This window comes from Ursus americanus, chromosome 31 (genome assembly GCF_024610735.1).
Source record: "Ursus americanus isolate L20-20 chromosome 31, mUrsAme1.1.p, whole genome shotgun sequence".
NCBI lineage: Eukaryota > Metazoa > Chordata > Mammalia > Carnivora > Ursidae > Ursus > Ursus americanus.
In genome coordinates this window covers 24,647,182-24,667,926 of record NC_142157.1, presented here as the reverse complement: position 1 = coordinate 24,667,926, position 20,745 = coordinate 24,647,182, and the positions used below count along the sequence as shown (strand labels likewise).

The following is a 20,745-nucleotide window of genomic DNA, read 5'->3' as shown; positions in this document are numbered from 1 at the left end:
CGAAACGTACAATTTAAGTCAAAAATTGGTTACTCTTCTAATAGGATTACTATCTCAGGCCCCACCTAAGTAGAATTTAGAAGCTCTCACTGTCCAGAGGTAGTCTAATATTGGTCCAAAGTTAAAATTCTGAGTTGATTTTCACAGTGCTTTGAAAGTGGATTAGCATGTGTTGGGAGGGACTGACCCAAAGTGAGGGATGGTTGAAGCAGTAACTGACGACTTTTTAAACCTCCAAAGTATTACTTTCTTACTGGAATCAAGGAAAATGCCTTCCAGGAGGATGAAAACATACCCCATGTCAGACTCAACAAATATTTTATGAACAAAGTAAAAATCGAGTTCTTATATTGTTTGCAAATTCTGTCCACATCAAAGAATTAGAAAATCCAAGAATGGGAGTTTTGCTCCCAGTCTGATTGCAGAGACGTGCTTCCATGTCAATGTAAGAACATACTGTTGCAAAAGACAGGGTGTGTGACATTCAAGCACTGGTGGAAATGCAAACACATCATCCTTTACTGACAGGCACCAACCAATGAGTGGCAGAAACGGTTAAAACACATAATTGCGCAGACTTGACAAAACCTAGAAAGACATATGATAAATTAGCTAATTGTTCTTCTTGGTGCAAGCCTTCCTTCCCCCCGCCCCTTTACCCGTAACACATGGTATAGATCATTGGAGAAAAGGCTAAGCCCCACGCCATATGTAGGCATTAAATAATACAAAGGGCACAGCTCTTTGAAAACATACATTGCCATAACACAATGATGAAAGGGGAACAGCAAAAATAGCAAATTGAGAATCAAAGCCTAACTTTCCACATGTGGAAACGTTTGCTGGAATCATGGCAAAACCCACTGGTCCCAGACTGGTTGTGTTAGTTGTTTCAGAAGATACAGATGAATCATTAAAAACCCAATCTCATTTGAGAGGACTTGCACGTCGTTAGGAGAATGCAGCACTGACCTCACTATAACTAATCATGTGGATAGCTGACAACATTGCACTTCCAAATGCTTCAATTTCTAGAACCTCTCAGTTTCAGAAGCACGTTTTCTTCTAGGAAGAAAACGCAGGAACCTTTCTCTCTGACGATTAACCCCATCCCAGGATGGTAGGGCCTACTCGTGGATTAGCTGTCCATATGTGTGTATATTCAGGTCATTGCAGGCCTGCTTCTGGGCCACGAAGAGCTAGTGGTAGATCGCTGGGATGGAACTCATACACATAATTTAAAAAGGACTCTACCAATTCCTGACACTTGGGTGGTCACCAGAGACACTGGTCCATATTTTCTCCCAGAAGCAGCGGTGATGGGTGAACACAGATAATTCGAAAACCATGGAACAAACCACACTTCTTGGAGGAAGGTGGGAATGTGCCCTGGGACATTTTCCATTCCTACTTTCTCTGATACAGCTTCCATCCTAAAATCAGGAGGACCAGGTATGTGGCCTCTTTTGTGCTTTGTTCAGCAGGCAGTAGAAAATAAAAAGCAGAAACAAAGTTGACAACTCTTGTGAAGGGTGCAGTTTCTACAAATAAACCAAAAATAAAAAGATAAAAAAAATTTTAAAAACTGATGACATCCAACTTAAAAAAAATCACAATCTAAAACAGGCTCACATATGCCATACATATGTGATCCCCATCTTTGGGGCCAGAAGCAATTTATGGCATGGCAATAATTCAGGTTGTTGGTCTTATTTATTTTATTTTTCCTATAATTCATACTGCACAACCAGGGGAGGCTGGGGGGTGGCTGGGAGGGTACAAGGGTGCATTCATCATGAAGCTTAAACTCCAAGGCTCCTCACTTCTTGGGGTCTCTCCCAGGTCTCCGGGACAATTCCTAGCAATATGTGGACATACTCCTATTGCATAAGTGAGCTATTTTAATTGTCATCAGTTATGACTCATGGCTCTTTCCACACTGACTTCCCCTGTGTTAAACTTCCCTCTCGATCAGGTAGCATCGGACTGGCCGTGGGCATTTTTGGAATTGAGCTGAGGATAAATTTGAGTTGAGGTGCTCGTAGTTTGAGTTCAGCGAGATGTATGTATGGAGGTTCACAGTCATTTCCCACTATGAAAAGATGGAAGTGAGCTGTACCAGTGTGGAAATGGATTCTAGCCAGGTTCCTCACCCCTAGGTGCCGACACCATGTGTCGTCCGCGGCAGTCCAGAGGGACACCTTATGCAGATATTACTCCATGTTACAGCACCTGGCTGTGGAGGTATATGACCTCCATCCACACAGGAGAAATAAGGTTTAAAATGCTAGGAGCTGGGGGCATCTGGGTGACTCAGTCAGTTAAGCATCTGCCTTTGGCTCATGTCACGATGTCAGGGTCCTGGGATTGAGCCTCACATGGGGCTCCCTGCTCAGTGGGAAGTCTGCTTCCTTCTCCCTTTGCCCCTCTCCCTGCTTGTGCTCTCTCTCTCAAATAAATAAATAAAATCTCTTAAAATAAATAAATAAAATAAAATGTTAGGAGCCAGAAGGTAGTCAATGGAGAAACCTTCCAACCATCAGACCGGTAAAATTATAAGTAAAAGAGTTTGTTTCCCCTAGTCAAAAGTGGAAGTTTTCCCCCTATCAGGAGTCTATATAATACACAACATACACAATTACAAAAGCACCTTATAACTTTTTTTCTTATCAAAGTGAATAGAATGTAATTGAATTTTCCCAGAATTCCTGTGTTTAGAGGGTGCACACCTGTGCTCTTACTGTAAACAAGTATGTTTGGTAACAGATCATATGGAAAGGAAGCTTGGCGGAAGGCTTTCCAAATTTGACAGCAATTCTAAGAATTCGTGCACTAGTTCCAATGAGTGTGCCCGAAAGACACGAACGTAGCAGTAACGAAGGGGCACATTTTGCTCAGCCGTGCGAGAGGAAGACAGAGTGATTGCCTCATGAAGAAGAGATCAAAGAGTAAGGCAGTTAAAAGATGCAGGACAAAAAAGAATAACAGCGATGCGTCAGGCAGTTAATGAACGGACATGTCATTTCTCTGGATTTCATGATGGTTATGGCATTTGTCTGCTTCCTGACATTTGAATGTGCGGTGATTTTTCCATTCACACCTAAGTTTGCATAATTTTTAAGTTGTTTTTCTTTCAAAACATCCCCCCCCCAGATTATAGAATTATAGATTCTGTATCGATGGTAGGCTGCACAATGAACCCTTGTCCCGGAGACCGATGTGGGAACGAAGTGCTGAGCGCCAGCCCCTGCGGAAAGGCAGAGGTCCTGCGGGGAAGAGCTGGGCGCTCCCAGCAGTGCTACCTTGCGCCAGGAGCAGATGGGGAGCTGGGAATGAGGGAAGTAAGAAGTGTCTCCCTGAGTTCTGTGAGCTGTTCTAGCAATGATGGAATCCAAGAAGGGGACCCGGTGAACCTCCGATCTGTGGCCAAGTTGGACAGAAGTCATGGGGAATCTGGCACGGACACTTGTGACTGGCATTTCACGAGGGGGCTGAGCTCCTCACCTGGGGAGTCTGTGTCCAGACTGCTCTGTGTGGAAAACCCCCACACCCGGTGCCAAAGTGTCATGAGGTGAATAAAGGAGAACACACAGACTTTTCCCCAGACAGTTAACTAAACAAAATATATAGGAATGGCCATTAGTCACCTTATCACCAATAAAGACACTCTTGATGAATTTTTCCCAAGATAGAAAACAGTAAGAGTACAATATAGTAAAAAACAGCACGTCCCATTAAATGTTAAATGTCCTTTTAAACTAACGCAGCTTGCCAGTGTGAGTGGGGGCTGGGAACAGGGGGATGGTAAGTCCTGTCTGGAACTCATTTCGGCCAGCTGCTTTCGGCTTTGGGCTCCCCTACCTTCTCTCTGTCCCTCAGCTTGGCCCTGCAGACTGCTAACTGGCCAACTTGGACCCTTGGGTCAGCGGACTGTTCAGACTTGTCATGCTGACTCTCCCCTCAGTGACTGCTTTCCGCATGCACGTGTGGGCATTACCTGCCAGCCATGGACCAGGCTGTTTTGCAGGTTACAGGCATCTGCCCCTGGGCTAACCAGCCCGGCTCAGCCAGAGACAGGTGGTGAATGAGCCCGAGGTGCGATTAGCTAGCTTCTCACAGGCCTGAGGTGGAGCAGGGGCAATGGGTTTTCCCAGGCCTGGGGGCCAATAATTCAATGTTCTCTTCAGGACACTCACAATATTAAGGGAAGTCCTGGAAAAGCCCCCTGGGTGGGAGCTAGCCCACCCTGCTTCCTTGATGTAGAGTCTTGGTTTCTATATAACTTGATGAGACATGAGAGGAGACAAACAAGAGGTAAAGTGGGAGACCGAGGTAAGGAGTCAGGACCCCCAAACTCATGCACGATCACAGCAACAACTCAGAAGATAGAAATTTCCTGACTAAAGAATTATACCAAATGCCAACCAGTGGTTCAGGAAAAGCTTCAAATGGACAAACCAGCCACGTGACTGCTTGAATCTCCCTTGTGGGAGACTTTTTCCAGAATTCTTTCAGATTCACAACTCATCATTTGGAAACACCACATACATTTTTCAGACTGCTGCCCAATTTGGGAAGACTGCTGTCAAGTTTCTTTTATGATCTATTACATATAGTTTGCTGTTTGTAGTAAAACTCCAGGTATGTGCCCTTCAAACACAAGAATTCTGGAAAAAGATCTCATTCCTAGAAACCACTTGAACTGCGTTCACCCCGTCTGCCAACGAGGTGATGAAGAAGTAGGTGGGAGTCCTGGAGGGTTATGTCCCTCTGTGAAGTCAACGCAGGGCTCTTGGGCGCGTCTTCCAAGGAAACATCCCTTCAGTGAGTCCAGACATTCCATCAAGAGGGGTCGGGGGAGGGGTGGCCACATGGCCCTGCACTGTTTAGCCATTACAGTTCATTAAGGGATTATATGCTGCCAAATTACGCCTAAAAATACAAAGGCCAGCTGTATGTCCTTGGTTCCAAGCAGTGGGGTGAGCCAGCTAACTGAGACAGCAAAACCACTCAAGTTGACTTAATGAGGGAAACTAGGTTGCAAAAACCGTCAGAGGAGGGAGAGCTAGTGACATCCCCTTCGAGAAGCAGCCAGGGGAAGAGCTTCCCCTTACAACTCTGCCTTCAAGCCCCCAAGTCAGGTTTGAGTCCTTTCTCTCAGTCTGGGCTGGGGAAGTCCCCGCGGCAAGCGGGACCTGGCTTCATGCCACCAGTCTGGATGGATGGATAGGGAAAGCAGACCCTCTCGTTCCCTTCCCCCCCTTCCCCCCCTACCCCGTGAAGTGCTCTGCACCCCCAGCCAGTGGACTCAGAAAGGCCACCCTCCTGCAGAAAATGTTCTCTCTCGAGAAAAAGAGGCTGCATGTGGATGTCGGACTTCAGAGGCTGCTGGGGAAGCCACCAAAGGACAGAGAGGTGAGGACAGAGACTCAACACTGTTTCTCAGTGTTCTTCCCTCCTTGTCTCCTGTCCCATGGCCACCCACTCCTTACAAGCTGGTCACCACCCTCAACACACGGATGGACACACACACACACACACACACACACACACACACACACACATCTTTTCAGAAAACAACATCTCTTGTGTGAGAGGAACATGACACCATGGAAAGGGCATCCTTTTCTTTTTAGCCTGAAAAACCTTGCTTTAAATCACAGGGCCCTGTCATTTACTAATAGCGTGACTTTGAACGAATGACAAATCTCTGCGTTTCAATAACCCCACCTCAAAACGGTGACAAAAGCACCTACTTTAACCATTGTTCGGAAGACTGAATTGCGTCCTGTTTATGAAGCACCTCTTACGGTGCCCGGTAACTAGAAGGTGATGTTCGGTTAATGTTAGCCACTCCCCCACTATTATAACACATTTCATAGCACCACGCATGTGACAGCAGCTTACACTCCTTCCCCACCAACCCCCGGTGACTTTTTATGCTACAAAGAAACGTAAGAGGAGCTTCAGGTCCCACCTGGTAGACAGCCCTGGAGATGCACCATGGTTTCAGCATCAGCTGCAGGACACGAAGGTGTCCCCCTCGACACGTCCTCAGCACCCGGGAAGTCAGGCCCCACACCAGACGGTCCCAGCTACATAGCAGGTCTTCCGAGCCCAGCGGCCCTGCAGCCATGCCAGCTCCAGGCCCCGCCTTTACCCCTCTGGTCCCAGGCCCCACATACAGGGCTGTGTTCTTTTTGTAACACAAAGTTCAAATGTCACCAAGATTTAATCAGGCAAGGAAAAAATGCAGTCAAAATAACTCTGTTTCCTCTGTCCCACTCTCCTCTCCTCCTACCTTCCCTCTACCCTCACTAATCTGCAGGGACTGTTTTCCCTAAAGGATTAGCAAATAGCTCCTAAATCAAAATGTTTTCTCCCTGTCTCTGGGAACTACCAGGGACAAGGTAAAAATAAGCCTCTCACCCTGCAGATAATCGCACATCCCTCCCTGTCGGGAGACTGCTGAGGCCACAGAGCTGACTCTGGGGGCAGGTCAACCCAAAATTGAGAGAAGAACATAAGCTCCGAGTCATCACTGGGTTCTCGTGGTTTCAAGATTCCACCCAGGGTGAGAAGCAAAGGGGAAGGAGCTCTGGCTTGCCCTGCCAACATTCCCAAGGCATTCCATCTCTTCTCTTAACTCTTTAAAACTTAGAGAACCAAGGAATTTCTGTGTGGTGAAGCAAGAAGTCCAACTTTGTATCAACACTGGAGAGACTGCTATTTCTGGGGGCACTTTACAAAAATGCACACATTTTCTTTGGATATTTCCCAAGTTTACGTTAGGATTAAAAGGGCTGTACGAAAACCTATCTATCAGATTTCATATCAACATCTGTGATTTTGGAGGAAAGCAGATAAAAGAGGGAAAGGCAACGTATCTCATTTCTCCCCATGATGGGGTATTTTCTGAAAAAGCTCTTGCGACTCTATTACATGTTCAATAAGCCCTGTGAAGACCTTAACCCAAGGAAAGACATCCAATTAAACAGCATACAACTATTTGCCACGTCTATTAAGTTTTTTGAGTTTTGATCCTTTTTTTAGATTTACTTATTCACTTGAGAGAGAGAGAGAGCGTGAGTGTGGGGGGAGAGGCAGAGGAAGAGGGAGAAAGAGAATCTAGAGCAGAGTCTGTGCTGAGCATGGAGCCTGATGCGGGGCTTGATCTCACAACCCTGAGATCATGACCTGAGCTGAAACCAAGAGTCAGATGCTCAACCAACTGAGCCACCCAGGCATCCTGAGTTTTGATGATTTTTAAAAAATTTTATTTATTTATTTATTTATTTATTTATTTATTTATTTATTTATTGCACGTGCACAAGTAGAGAGAGGGGCAGAGGGAGAAGCAGACTCCTCGCTGAGCAGGGAGCCCAACATGGGGCTCCATCCCAGGACCCTGGGATTATGATCTGAGCTGAAGGCAGACGCTTAACTGATTGAGCCACCCAGCCACTCGTTTTGATCATTTTTAACCTTGTTTCAGAAGGGCACCTGCACGTTTGAATAGGTTATATGCCAAAAGATGAGATCCTAAAGTGGGAAGGGCAGGCAAGGTGTAGGGGAAGATTCAGTCACAACACAAGCTGTACAGTTCAGAGAAGAGGCGTGTTTAGTCTTAAATTTTGATTGCATGGCCCTGAAGAATCATGGTAGTTACTGAGGCATATTTGGTTTCTGCACATCCTTCCCATGGATTAATTGATTGATTATCTTGTCTCTTCAATTTGAAACTTTCATATGTCACAAAAATAGTCAAGCATAACTCACTAACCTACTGGAGTATCCGGGAGTCAGACATACCTGAGTTTGAATTTGGCCCTACCACTTACTGTGTGACCTTAGACAAATTAATTAACTTCTCTGACTTATCTCTTTATCTGTAAGATGAGAATCATAATGACCTCACAGGTTTGTTGGGAGGATCAAATGAGGTTACATACTTAAAGTGGATAACACAGGGTGTAGCATGTTGCTGATTTTAATTTTTTTTTTTTGAGCACTTACCATGATCAGGCAAGTCAAGAACATGCCTAACACTGATGACACAAAACTCTTGTGATGATTTCAAATTTTGTGTTTCTCTAAATCATCTTCTCTTAATTCCTTTTCTCTTTTTGCTATGAGTAAATGCATTAATTAATTTAATTAATATGTGAAGACCATTTTCATTTAAACTCTTCTTTGATGAATTTTATCACCATGAGTAATAGCTCTAGGGTAAAACATTATGCATGATTTCATTCCTGTATATTATTCCTTTATTTCCACAGACTCTGTCATAAAAGGTGAGGGGATACTAAGGAATCTTGCCTTTTTACAAACACTCCATCAGCAGAGATTGTTTTGTTAAGACAGAAAGAGGGAAGGAGGAAGGAAGAAAGGAAGGAAGGAAGGAAGGAAGGAAGGAAGGAAGGAAGGAAGGAAGGAAGCAAGCGAGGGAAAGGGAAGGGAAGGGAAAGGAAGGAAAGGAAAGAAAGAGAAGCAAAATTAAAAAACAAATAGTATGTGGAAAACGATTGCTCCATTAACATTAGTTAACCACCTTGGAATTCCCAAGAAAAAACAAAGGCAAGCTACATCATAGTTAGCTTTTGCCTGTGTCCCCGAGCTCATGCTCTCCATCCTCTGGGGATTTGGCTGTGAACCAGGCTCTTATCCAAAGCATGTAATTATGGAATAGATAGGGACAGTTTTAAAGGCACTGTTTTACTCTGTGATTAAACAATGTGACTTTAAAAATTTTTTTAAGTTAAATATATATTTAGCTTATGGTCTGGGAATCTTTTAAGTATAAAGGTGCCATAATAAGCTTTTAAAAACATGCCTGAATATAAACATATTAGTTCCTGAGAACAGCAAGACTTACTCAAACTGCCCTGAAATCTTTATCACTCATGGGGACAGAGACATCCTCTGCGGAGCCTGGTAACTTTAGCAGATGTGCTGGTGGAGGACACTGCCCAATGTCTTCAGCTGTCTTTGATTCTGCCCTAGATTTGAGGTCATTCAGACGTTGACAGGGCAACTTCCCAACAGCAGATGGGAGTTTGTGCATGCAAATGGCACCATTACCATTGACCATGAAGCCCTGTGCTTTGAAAGGGATTTAGAGTGCTCAGAGCAATGAGACATGGATGTGCATGTTTCTGCATGTGTGTCTGTACATGTGTGTCTACATGCGTGTGTATATCTGCGTGTCTGTCTGAGTTTGCGTGTCTGCGTGTGCATCCGGGGGAGGAGACTACAGTGCAGAGGGTGGCAGCAGCCCGTGCAGACCACGTGCCTATTGTGATGGAATGGGGACAGGACCTCAGGGCTCACCAGGCAAAGGAAGGACCTGCATTTGCCTTACTGACTCCTACTTCTTTCCAACCACGTTCTTTATTCTTTCCTTGAAAATAATAGAAAATCGGGGTTTTCTGAGCAGTGTAGCACAAAACTTTAAAGAGTGATGAATCAGTGGCCTCGTGGGTGCCCAAAGGGTGACGAACAGCATTTGAGGTACCAGGAAGGCGTCAGAAAGAGCAATTACAGAATCACCTCTCCTTACAGGAGACTTTTTGCTCATGTTTGGGGTGAAGAGAGTCTGAGGACTGAGTCAGTTGGCAGGACTGGCTTAGTTGCTGAGTGCTGGCCTCCCGTATGCCCTGGGGGAACCTCACAAGGAGGAGAAGTCTTGATCCTGTGGTTCCATATTTGGGAAGGGACCAAGGCTGGAAACTCTAAATCAGGTGCTGACCATGGGAAGGAGGCAGGCACGGTGAAGCTGGAGTTCCTGCCCAAGGCGATGGCAGGAGAGGCGATGGGGCATTGCAAAGGACACAGGGCCACCGCGGGGCACTGACTGCACTGCCATCCCCACCCCTCCCAGCTGCTGCCCCCACTTGCGCAGCTGTTCATCATCTTCCCTGTGTCCACCTCCGCCTCTGGGTTTTCTGTCCCTGCGTTCTCTTGTTCACTGTATTTGTAAAGACAGAGGAATTCTTTTCAAAGCAATAAATGCCTTTGCCTGACTCTAGGGATGTTTTCAGACATAATTACTGCCTCGAGAAGGACTTGGTAAAACTCTAAGTTGAAAGTAATATGTAGCGCAATTAGGAACAAAATTTGCAAATATATAATGATACAGGAAATTGTGTGCACGCGGAGAAGTATATTTATAGAAGACCAAGAAATATATTCAGAAATGCATTCTAATGTAATCCATCTTAATTATTTAGTGATTATTTACTGCCATCTATTTTAGAAAATGTCAGCCCTAAAATGGATGGAGAACTCCTATGCTCTCTGTGAGGTAAAAGTCGGCTGCTGAGAGGCACAAATACCATTTTTAAAAAGATTCTCTCAGATGCATTTTGTTATCTTTTACTGGAAGAATCTGAAGGTCAAGAGCAGTTGCTCCCACATCAAAGTCCAGTCCAGTGGAGCTCCAACACCAAGACATTTCAACCAGAATGAAGGCCTGACTCCAACCAGATCTGTTCTCTTGGAAGGACAGGGATCAATGGGCAACTTACTCCAAAGTGAGCCCGACAAGGTGCTGGAAAGGAAATGAATCCACAACAGTGAGGGGAAAGCAGGGGCGTGTTCAGAAACACTTGTCAACCCTGTTTCTGGGTTTTGTAGAAAGCAGAATCCTTTCGGTTTTTGTGTGCAGCTATGATTTCTGTGCCGCATGTGGACCTTTTCAGTTCTCAGCTACTAACTCACATTTTAATTCTACATTCGCCTCCAGACTTCCAACACAGGACTCAAACTTGGACTTAAATTTATTGCACATTTTGTTCTTTCCTTCCATTGAATGCTTTTGTTATTAAGTCCCCATGTGCAACCAAAACGTTGGCCTGGGGCAGAGCTGGAAGCTTTATTCTCTTAGTGAAGGTGGCCCATACTTCTTTGTTAATATTCTCTAAAAAAAATAATAAAAGAACCCAACAACTGAGATAGAATTTATGGACCATATGCTCCATCCATTTAAACTGTGCAACTCAATGGTTTTTTAGTATATTCATGGGGCTCTACAACCATCGCCACAACTTAAATGTAGAACATTTTCATCACCCCAAAAAGAAAGCCTGTGCTGATTAGCTGGCAGCAGCACTCCGCATTTTCTCAGCCCACAACCACACATCTACCAACTGTCTGTCCCCATAGATGTGCTTCTTCCGAAGATGTTATATAAATGGATCTTTGCCACTGGCTTCATTCACTTAGCTAATGTTCTCAGGTTCATGCATGTGGTAGCATGTACCACACCTCATTTCTTTCTCTTGGTGAATACCATTCCATCGCATGGATGAATCCCATTTCTTTATCGGTTCACCCATTGGTGGGCATTTGGGTCGTGTCCACTTTTGGGCTACCAGCCATAATGCTGCTATGGACATTCATGGACAAGTTTTTGTGTAGATGTTTGTTTTTCTGTTCTCTTGGGTAGATCCTAGGAGTGCAGCTGCGGGATCATTTGGTAACCCTGTGTGTAACCTTCTGAGGAACTGCCACAGTATTTCCAATGGCGGCCACACCAGCAGCATTGAGGGCTCTAATTTCTCCACATCCTCACCAACCTTCTTAGTGCCCTTCTTTCTGATTAGAGCCATCCTAGTGGGTGTGAAGTGGCAGTGTTCTTTCTTTTCTGCTCAAATTCTATCACATGCCTTCGAGTCTGGGGGTATGGCAGCACATGGAAAGGGTGCCTCTCAGGGGCTGGCTGCTGTCTTCCCCTGACTGACCCCCAAGCTTGCTACTGCAGATGGACTCTGGGAAAACAGGATGGAGGGTGCCGGAAAGCCCACCATTTCCTCTTCCGGCCTAGACTGCTCCCTCCACCATGTCTTCCTTCCCATCCTGACCTTCTCATGCCCACCATCAGGGGCAATACTTTTGGACATCCTCATTCATCTCTTTATCATCCTAGCACCAGCTCTTTGGGAAAAGGATATTTAGAAATAGCACTGGTATGGTTAAGTGCGTGGGTGATGCGCAAAACCCAAACCCAAACAATTTTTTGAAATCCAGAGGCGTTTCATGGCTGCTCACTAACATATTTAATCCCATATTTGGCTCTGGAAGATGTCCCAGCTCTGACAAAGAGTCATCACTGCATCATCATTCCTCAACCTGAGAACGCAAGGGGCCCGTTTATATAAAAGCTAGGGAGCTCACTCTGTTCATTTGGGAGCATGATTAAAAAAAAAATGCTTGGCTGTGTATATAAAAATATTTTGGGTCCCTGGGAAAGTAGAAGATAGGCAGGAGCCCTCTGGCTTAAGAGCTTCCAGAAAAGCACGCCAAGAGCTATGTTTAGAAATATTTCCCCCACGCTCCACAAACCATTATACAAGTGGTCCTATGGCCTTAAAAGTGATGTCATCCTATCAATTACTGTGGTTACGAAAGTAAGTTCTCATATATATGCCAGGCCCCAACAGAAATATAATCAGGGCCATCTGAATTCAATCAGTCCAGGCCCTGAATGAGAAATTAAATGCGCTCGGCTCCTCTTTTCTTGATCTCTTATTATTTGGTTTCCATGGAACTTAGTGACCAAGGTTGGTTTTTGAGCATCTATTTTGCAAGTGTGTGTTTATGAGATCATGGCCTTCCTTGAAAAAACATACGCTTTGTTTAGGAGTCCCAGAACAATGGTTTGGGGCCTGTCGGGAGTGAAGGTATAAGGCTAGGGGTCCTAGTCACAAAAAAGGAGGTCTGCCTGCTTAAGAACCCCGTCTACCTCCTCTCACACAGGAAGATGCACTAATTCTCACAGGAGAGTTGTTGACAGACCATCAACACTTGCCCTCCACGTGGGAACTGAGAAGACATTAGAAAACTTGTATCTAGAATCCTTGAAGAGGTTTGAGGATAACTCAGTGAGGAGGAAGTTAAGGTTTCTCCTCCAGACATAAAGGGAGGCAAGTAGGACTGAGTAAGACATAAACCGGGATAAGAACACTCAGTTTTTACCTATCACTTAAAGTCCTTTTAGACCTTCACTCAGAGGTGGGTATTACATTGTTTACAATATTGTGTTACTTATAATATATTAGGAGGTTATTAAGACAATGTGTTATTCATTTCCGTGAAAGTCTATTTCCTCCCTAAAGCTCCTTCCAATTTAGCAATCTTATTTTTTTAAAAAAATCCTTAGTGTTTGAACTTAATAGAAATGTAATGACTATAGAATGAATAAAAACATGCATTTTATATAAAAGCATAGGCTTGTGGCTTTTCCTGCTGCTCTTGGGTGAGCTGCCTTCATAAAATCTACTCTGGAATAGCTCAAGTTCCCTAACAGGAAGTTCTGTTGTTCTTGTTTTAGCTTCTCAAGGAGCAGGCTTATTAGGGTTAGCCCTCCATCCCCATTCTTATTCAGTAATGAAGACATGACACACTACGACAGAGACAATGCAGGATGCTTGATGGATGGGAACGGAATGGCCTTCCTAATGTAGGTAGGGTCAATGCAGCTCTGTGGGTCAGAGGCAATTTTGGTGAGCTAATGACTTTGGGAAGCCATTTTCAAGGCCACATTTTTCTCTTGCTTCCTTAGAATGTTTTTCTCAAGGGGGAAAAAGAAAGCAGAGATGTAAAAGAGGTCTGGCCATCCCAGGAACCCAGCTGGGAGACTATTTGCTGACCACCACTTTGTCCCACCCCAGTGCTCTGTATCATTAGTATTTCAGGGCCCAGAGGTCAGGACTTCAAAAAGCCCAGAGCTATGGATGATTCTAGAGATCATATTCTGATATGACCGTGGCAGAAAATCCATTCCTTCGGAAGTTTACAAAAGTTCTCTTATGAAAAAGCATCCCTAACAATGACAGAAAACCCCAAAACTCACGCAACAAAACAAAAAGGAACCATGAGTTCTTTACTTGAGTTGGTCAATGGGGATTGGATTAGTACAGCAGCTGGACTTTAGTATTACAAATTCCAAGTGAGCCAAAAAGCAAATCCTTTGATACATGTACAAAATTAAGCCTGTTTTAGGATAAGTTTATTGATGTGGTGAGTTGCCTAGACTACCCATGGAAGAACTTAATACTGCACTTTTCTCCTTAAGATCTTTTTTTTAAAGATTTATTTATTTATTTATTTGAGAGGGAGAGAGTGAGAAAGAAAGAGCATGCATGCAAGAGTGGGGAGAGGGGCAGAGGGAAAGAGAAAGAATTTCAAGTAGACTCCACGCTGAGCATGGAACTGGACGTGGGGCTCAATTTCATGACCCTGAGATCATGACCTGAGCTGAAATCAAGAGTTGAACCCTTAACTGACAAACCACACAGGCGCCCTTTCTCATTAAGATCCCTTACAGATAAAAGTATTTATTTGGAGTGCTGCCTTTTGGAACCATTTAAATTAGCCTGACTACAGGTAGCAACATCTTTTCTGCATCCATGGCTGACTGAGGATAGTAGAGGTAGGTTAGGATTTAGCAACAGACCTTGTAAAACCAAGAACTCTATTGGGGTTGGTGAGAGGTTTGGGCAAATTATGGTTAGGAGATCAGGACAATGGTCATAGACATCCAGAGCCGGAGGGCCATGGCTGGATGGAAGACTGAAGGACAGCCAAGCAGGCTGAACCGAAAGTGCACGTGTGCAGGTGAGGAAGAGGTAAGGCCCTGCCAGGCACTTGCATCAACTGCTTCAAATTCTCCCTGTTTGGATCTCTTCTATGTCCTGCCAACCTCTGGCCGGCTAAGTGAAATATTTACTAAACCGAAGGCTCAGCGTGTCCCTGAATTTGCAGGAGGCCCTTTTCCTCCATCAGCAACTCTGCAATTGGTGAACCAGGGAAACAACCGATGAAATGAAATACAATGTCTTTTAACGATTCAAGAGAAGAAATGTAATTACACCCATGCAGGCCACGAAAGCATCTGAAAATCTATAAGGAAAACTAGCTTCGACTTTACTGTTGGATTTGTCACGAAAAAAGAATATAATGAATCCCCCCCCCCTTTTTTTAAGTCTCTGTGTGTTATAATTTGAGGTAAATTTCCAGGAGAGAAGGAAATTGGATCAGGGTATTGGTTATTCCACTCCCCCACCCCCCCGCCTCTTGTTGCAGAAACAAAGGTGATGATTTAAGATTCAGCTGGGAGGGGATGCGGAGGAGCTAAGCACCTTCTGCTAGTGTCTCTTAATAAACCCAGGACAACAGCCTCATTGTACCGCAGCTGGGACCAGGCTTCTTGTTAATTAAGCACCGGTAATAGGCAGGTCTGAGCTCTCCTTGGTGAGTTTGACCACAATTAAGCGGCCTGAGGCCTCTCTCTAGGGAGCACTCCACCTCCTCCGCCAAAACTCAGGATGGATTTCAAGATGGGAAAACCAGAGCAGCCCACGTGGTAGAGGTTTTGTGACACGGAACGTGTGTTCAAAGCCCAGACCCAGGTTGACAACCTCCTCCTCATTTCCAGTGGGACGCGTGGAAGCATTCCCCTGTTGGCTTTCACACCCCCAATCCTCCAGGCTTCAGATATTTATTGTTTTTTTTTTATTACGGTAAAATATATATAACATAACATTTACCATTTTGACCATTCTTAAGTGTACCGGTCAGTGGCATTAAGCACATCACAGTGTTGTGTAGCCATCACCACCAGCCGTCTCCAGGGCCCTTTTCATCTTGCAAAACGAAACCCCTGTACTCATTAAACGCTAACTCCCCATTCCTCACAGCCCCAGCCCCAGGCACCCAGCATTCTGTCTGTCCCTGTGAATTTGACTGCTCTCATCGTGTGAGTGGGATTCATACAGCGGAACCATGCAGTATCTGTCCTTTTGTGTTGGGCTTATTTCGCTTAGCATTGCATCCTCAATATTCATCCATATTGTAGCAGGTGGCAGAATGTGCTTCCTCTTTAAGGCTGAATAATATTCCACTGTATGGCTAGACCACATTTCGTTCACCCATTCATCTGTCAATGGACATTACAGTTGTTTCCACCTTTAAGTTGTTATGAATAGTATTGCTATGAACATGGGTGTACAAATATCTGGCTGAGTCTCTGCTTTCGTTTGTCTGGGTATTTACCCGGAAGTGCCTTTGCTGGATCATATGGTGATTCCATATTTAAATTTTTTGAGGAATTGCCATTCCATTCCGTACTCATCTTTTCCATCCCCTGCTTCTGCCCTGTCCAGTTCCTAGGCCTTTCCAGAGGCAGAAGAGGACTTTGCCCACAGATGGGCACAGAGCTGCTGACATCTATGAGTTGTTTATCGCAGTGAGTCCTGTTCATTAGGTGGCCCTGGGGTAGACCTATGCTTCCTTGCGTGCAGGAGCCTTCGCTAGCCCTAACATTTACCATGTCTGCTGGATTTGCATCCTCATTCCTAGGCTGGACCTGGGGTCCAGCTCTGAAGTCTAGTTCAGGTATTTGCTGCCAAGGCACTCTGCATGGCCCTCACAGTTCTCTCCTCTGGGACATGCTGTGCTGGCCACTCTCCTTGTCAGGCCCCATGGGGCCTTAGTGGTAAGGTAGGCAGGTTCCTCTGCTGAGGACTGGGGAGAGGGAAGGACGTCAGGAATGGCTGGTGCCCACTGAGCAAATCACACTGGTCTAGGGTGTCTGGGGGCTGATTGAGTTTGGGCCCCATATAAATTACCCCGAACATAGGCTAGGCGGTGTGAGTGAGGGTCAGGCATCAGAATGTGGGAAACTACCAGACAGGGATGAGGACCCTTTCTGATTTGAAGAAGGGCCTCCATCTGGGAGCAGGGTTAGGAAGAGTGAAGTGGGGCATTAGAACTACAGACCTGTAGGTTCTAGCCTCTGTGGGAAAGCAGATGTGAGTCAGGGTCAAGGGCATGTGCCCGCCAGTTTGGCCTGGGTTTAGGAAGAAACATCTACAACCTGGGTGCATATGGGTTCCTGGCGCCCCTTGAGCCATCGGATGCCAGGTGTCAGGGCCAAGACAGCCTGCCTGCTAGTGCAGGTCATCTCCTGGAACTCTGCCCGCCTTGCTCAGTGCCACCTGAGAAGCAGAGTGCTGACAGTTTTCACACCTGCAGCTGGGAAGTGCTAGCGAGGTGGCCTCTGACAGGATGCTGCCAACTGGCTCTCAGTGAAGCCCCTCCCCACCCCCACTGTGCCCACGGATGACAGGGAAGCCACCTGTGGCTTTGGACATCTCTGTTGTCTGGCATGGCAAGTTTTCAGGACCTGTCTGGACCCTGAACCATGGACTACAGGCTCCCTGTCCCAGGCATCAGCATTTCAGCTGATGTAGCACCCTCTCCTACCTGGTCCCTCCTTTCCTGCAGACTCACGCTGATCCACCCTGGCGGCTCCTTAGAGTCAGCAGGGAAGCTTTCATGAAATGTTTTGACTTGGGTTCCCCCCTTAGGGATGCCAATTTTATCCATCTGGGGGGAGGGGCTTGGTATAGCTATTTTTAAAAAGCATGCCAGGGGTTCTAACAGGCAGCCAAGGAAAAGAAGCAGCACGGAGGTCTCTGTCCTGCAGACAACTTCCTTTGAGTCGTGTGGTTACCAATTCTCACACTGTAGCCTGCATTAGAATCCCCTGGAGGGTTTCTTAAAAGAGGGATTTCTGGATGGGGGTGGGCGCCTGGGTGGCCCAGTCAGTTGAGCATCCGACTTTAGGTTTCCGTTCAGTCTCAGATCTCATGATCTTGTGAGCTTGAGCCCCGAGTTGGGCTTAGCAAGGAGTCTGCTTGAGGATTCTCTCCCTCTGTCCTTCCCCCACTTGCTTGCTCTTTCTCTCAAATGAATAAATAAATCTAAAAAAACAAAACAAGACAAAACAAAACCCCAAAACCCACAGATCTCTGGGCCTCACTACCAGACTCAGTAGACTGGTGTAGGGCCTGGGCCTCTGCATGTCTAACACAGTCCCGCTAAGGCTGAATCTCTGGCCCTGAGACCACGCTTTGAGAGCCACTGATATAGGCCCGCCACAGCCCTTAATTCTCACATTTAGGGTGAGCAAGAGAAATGGAAGCGAGCTGTGCAAGTCACTGCATCTACTGTGTATGAGTAGCACTCTTCAACAGCCTCTTCACAAGCCCTGTGTTCGCCTCTGAGTATTACGGGAATAAGCATTCCGGTGGAGTAGTGGGTCCGGGGTAGAGGCTCATAAATGACTTTTCTCCATACACGAGATGGAAAATCAACACTTAAGGACCTTCCGCCCGATTATTCCTCACCCCTTTCCTTGAAAGAATAATTGAAGAGTTAAAAGCAATGTTTTGGTAAAAGAAATAGAAGTTTCCTCCCATCACGAGGACGGCATACTGACTCGAAAAGCCTGAGTATTAGTAACACGTGTTTATTTCTAAATTAAAAGGTTTCTTAATGATGAGATATTTCAGTCCTTGGGTTCCCCAAAGGCAGGAATGAAGCAGCCAAACTGAGACCCTGAATCACTCACTTCTTTGTCCTTGTGGCTGGGAGGCCAGAACGTTCAGAGGTTACAAGCCGCTGTCAACAAAGAGCATTTAGACTCTTGTTTTAGAAATGAGTGACTCATCTTCGGGTCATTTTCTCGTCTATCCGCGCGCTCTCCACTCTCCCTAACCGTGAGGAGACTGCAGGCGACACACTTGCTCTTCATTATCTCAATGCACAAAGAACACAAATGTTGCTGATCGCAGAACCTGACTTCCTGCTAAGGAGGATATCCTACAATTTAGTGGAGCAAGATTTCTAAGCAAAGCAGAAAGTCAAATGATTTCAGAGTTTGCTTCCCACCTACAACTAATGAGACTACAGCTGTAAAGGAAGAGGGGAAAAAAAATTAAATCACTCCAAGGCAGGAGCACTCACTATTATCTGTGGCTGAAAAATAAATACTCCATTTTTTTTTCTTAAAGAAGGAGCTCTAAATCTAACAGAAACAAAATATTTGAGATATGATAGAAAATGAAAAGTATCTGATCAGACAATAGACAAAGGTTGTTGTCTCAGGCCCACTTATTTTATTTCCTACTTGTACAAAACAAGATAGAGGGATGAAATAATCTCTTTCCTGCCTAACAGCCATGATCTCCCTTCCATCTGTGCAGAGGACTTTTTTTTTAAAGAGTGATGCACAACCTGTAAACATTACCTTTTGGTCATGCGAGGGTTACAGAGTTTTTTAAGACCCAAGACTGTTTCAGGTCTGTAGGAGTTCCAAATTTGGCAAACGTAAAAGTCTCATAGCGGACGCTTTGACCTTGGGAGGATGTCAAGGAGGGAAAGGCTATTCCAGAGGGGATTGTATGTTAAGTGTCCACAATATGCAAGGAAGGAATGCTTTTCAGAAAGGGCCATCTCAATGTGCCATGTTCCTTCCTTTCTCTCTCGTAACCTCCTGCACCAGGAGGATTTCATTTCTTGTCTAGTGCATTGGACACTCATCCTGATCTTGCCCATACGTCTGTATAAAATGGTCAGGGTAAAGATAATAGATAGGTATAGGGACAAAGAGATGGATGATAGATGATATCTGAAATAAAGAGAAAGAAAAATAATCTATGTCCCCGTGCATCAGTTAAGAAACGTCAGAGTCTTGTAACTCAAAGTGTCCTGCGTGGACCCTGGTTTCAGCACTATCTGGGAGCTGGTTAGAAATGCAGATTCTCGGGCCCTGCCCCATGCCGCAGACCTAAAGAATCAGAATCTGCATTTGACAAGATTCCCAGGTGATCCCTTGTCCACTGAAGTTTCAGAAGCCCTGCTTTTGAACATAACAGCCTAGAACCGAGAACAGTGATTTTTAGTGACTTGTAAGTTACAGAAATCTCAGCTCACATGAAATCTTAGAAATCTTAGGTGGGAACATAAGCGATATGTCAGAAGTGTTCTGGTGAGGCAGGGCTGGGGGATCGAAGTCTCCCCAGTACCCTCATGGCACCTCCCATCCCCGCACCTCTGTGCAGCAGCTGCTTCCTCTCCTCTGGAGTCAGCGAGGATTCCCAGCGCACACACCCTAACACCTATGGCTTAGAGAATGCAGACCACCACTTGGAGTCTTCTTTTTTTTTTTTTTTTTTTAAGATTTTATTTATTTATTTATTTATTTGACAGAGAGACAGCCAGCGAGAGAGGGAACACAGGCAGGGGGAGTGGGAGAGAGGAAGAAGCAGGCTCCCAGCAGAGGAGCCCGATGCGGGGCTTGATCCCAAAACGCTGGGATCACGCCCTGAGCCGAAGGCAGACGCTTAACGACTGAGCCACCCAGGCGCCCCCACTTGGAGTCTTCTGAACAACAGCTAAACCCTGGCATATTATGGGTGCTTAAGCAGTAGTAGACGATCATTAACAATTGATTTTAAAGCAAGATGATGTATTGAAGACGAGCTCAGAAATTCCACAGAAGGACCTAGGAAGAGAAATCAAGGAAAGCTGGGGGATAGCATACTGAACACGAGAAGAAGACAAGAAAGACAAAGAGAAGGAGACATGGAAGGGGCACTGATCGTCAGGGCTGCCAGATAAAATATAGGGCACCCCGTTAAATTTGAATTTCGGATAAACAACACAAGGCCTTACACTAAACAGCTCTTTGTTGAGATTCAAACTTATCCGAGCGTCCTGTATTTTCATTTGCTGATCTGGCCATCCTGGTTCCTTCCTCAAGGATACTTTTCTCAGCAGCTTGGGTCCCAAGAGTCTCACTCTAATTTAGACCCCAGTCAGATTCCCTCCACAGAGATCCCTGGAGTCAAACTGCCTGGATTCAAATCCCAGACCTGCCACTGATGGCTATATGAC

The 20,745-nt window shown here is 45.4% G+C and overlaps 1 protein-coding gene across 7 annotated transcripts in view; it reads right to left on the bottom strand.

The window, feature by feature from the left end:
* Nucleotides 1-20,745, bottom strand: part of FRMD4A (FERM domain containing 4A) — a 299,740-nt gene that overhangs the window by 263,988 nt on the left and 15,007 nt on the right. For 2 of the 7 annotated variants that reach the window (XM_087857684.1, XM_087857683.1), the window contains exon 1: nucleotides 5,978-6,173. The exons of 2 other annotated variants lie outside the window; for them this stretch is intronic. In XM_087857684.1, coding sequence (XP_087713810.1) covers nucleotides 5,978-6,136 — 159 coding nt within the window. In that variant the 5' untranslated portion in view covers nucleotides 6,137-6,173. Of the gene's footprint in view, nucleotides 1-5,977; nucleotides 6,174-20,745 lie in introns of those variants that run through there. 3 more of the 7 variants (XM_087857682.1, XM_087857685.1, XM_087857681.1) reach the window with 2 other exon arrangements.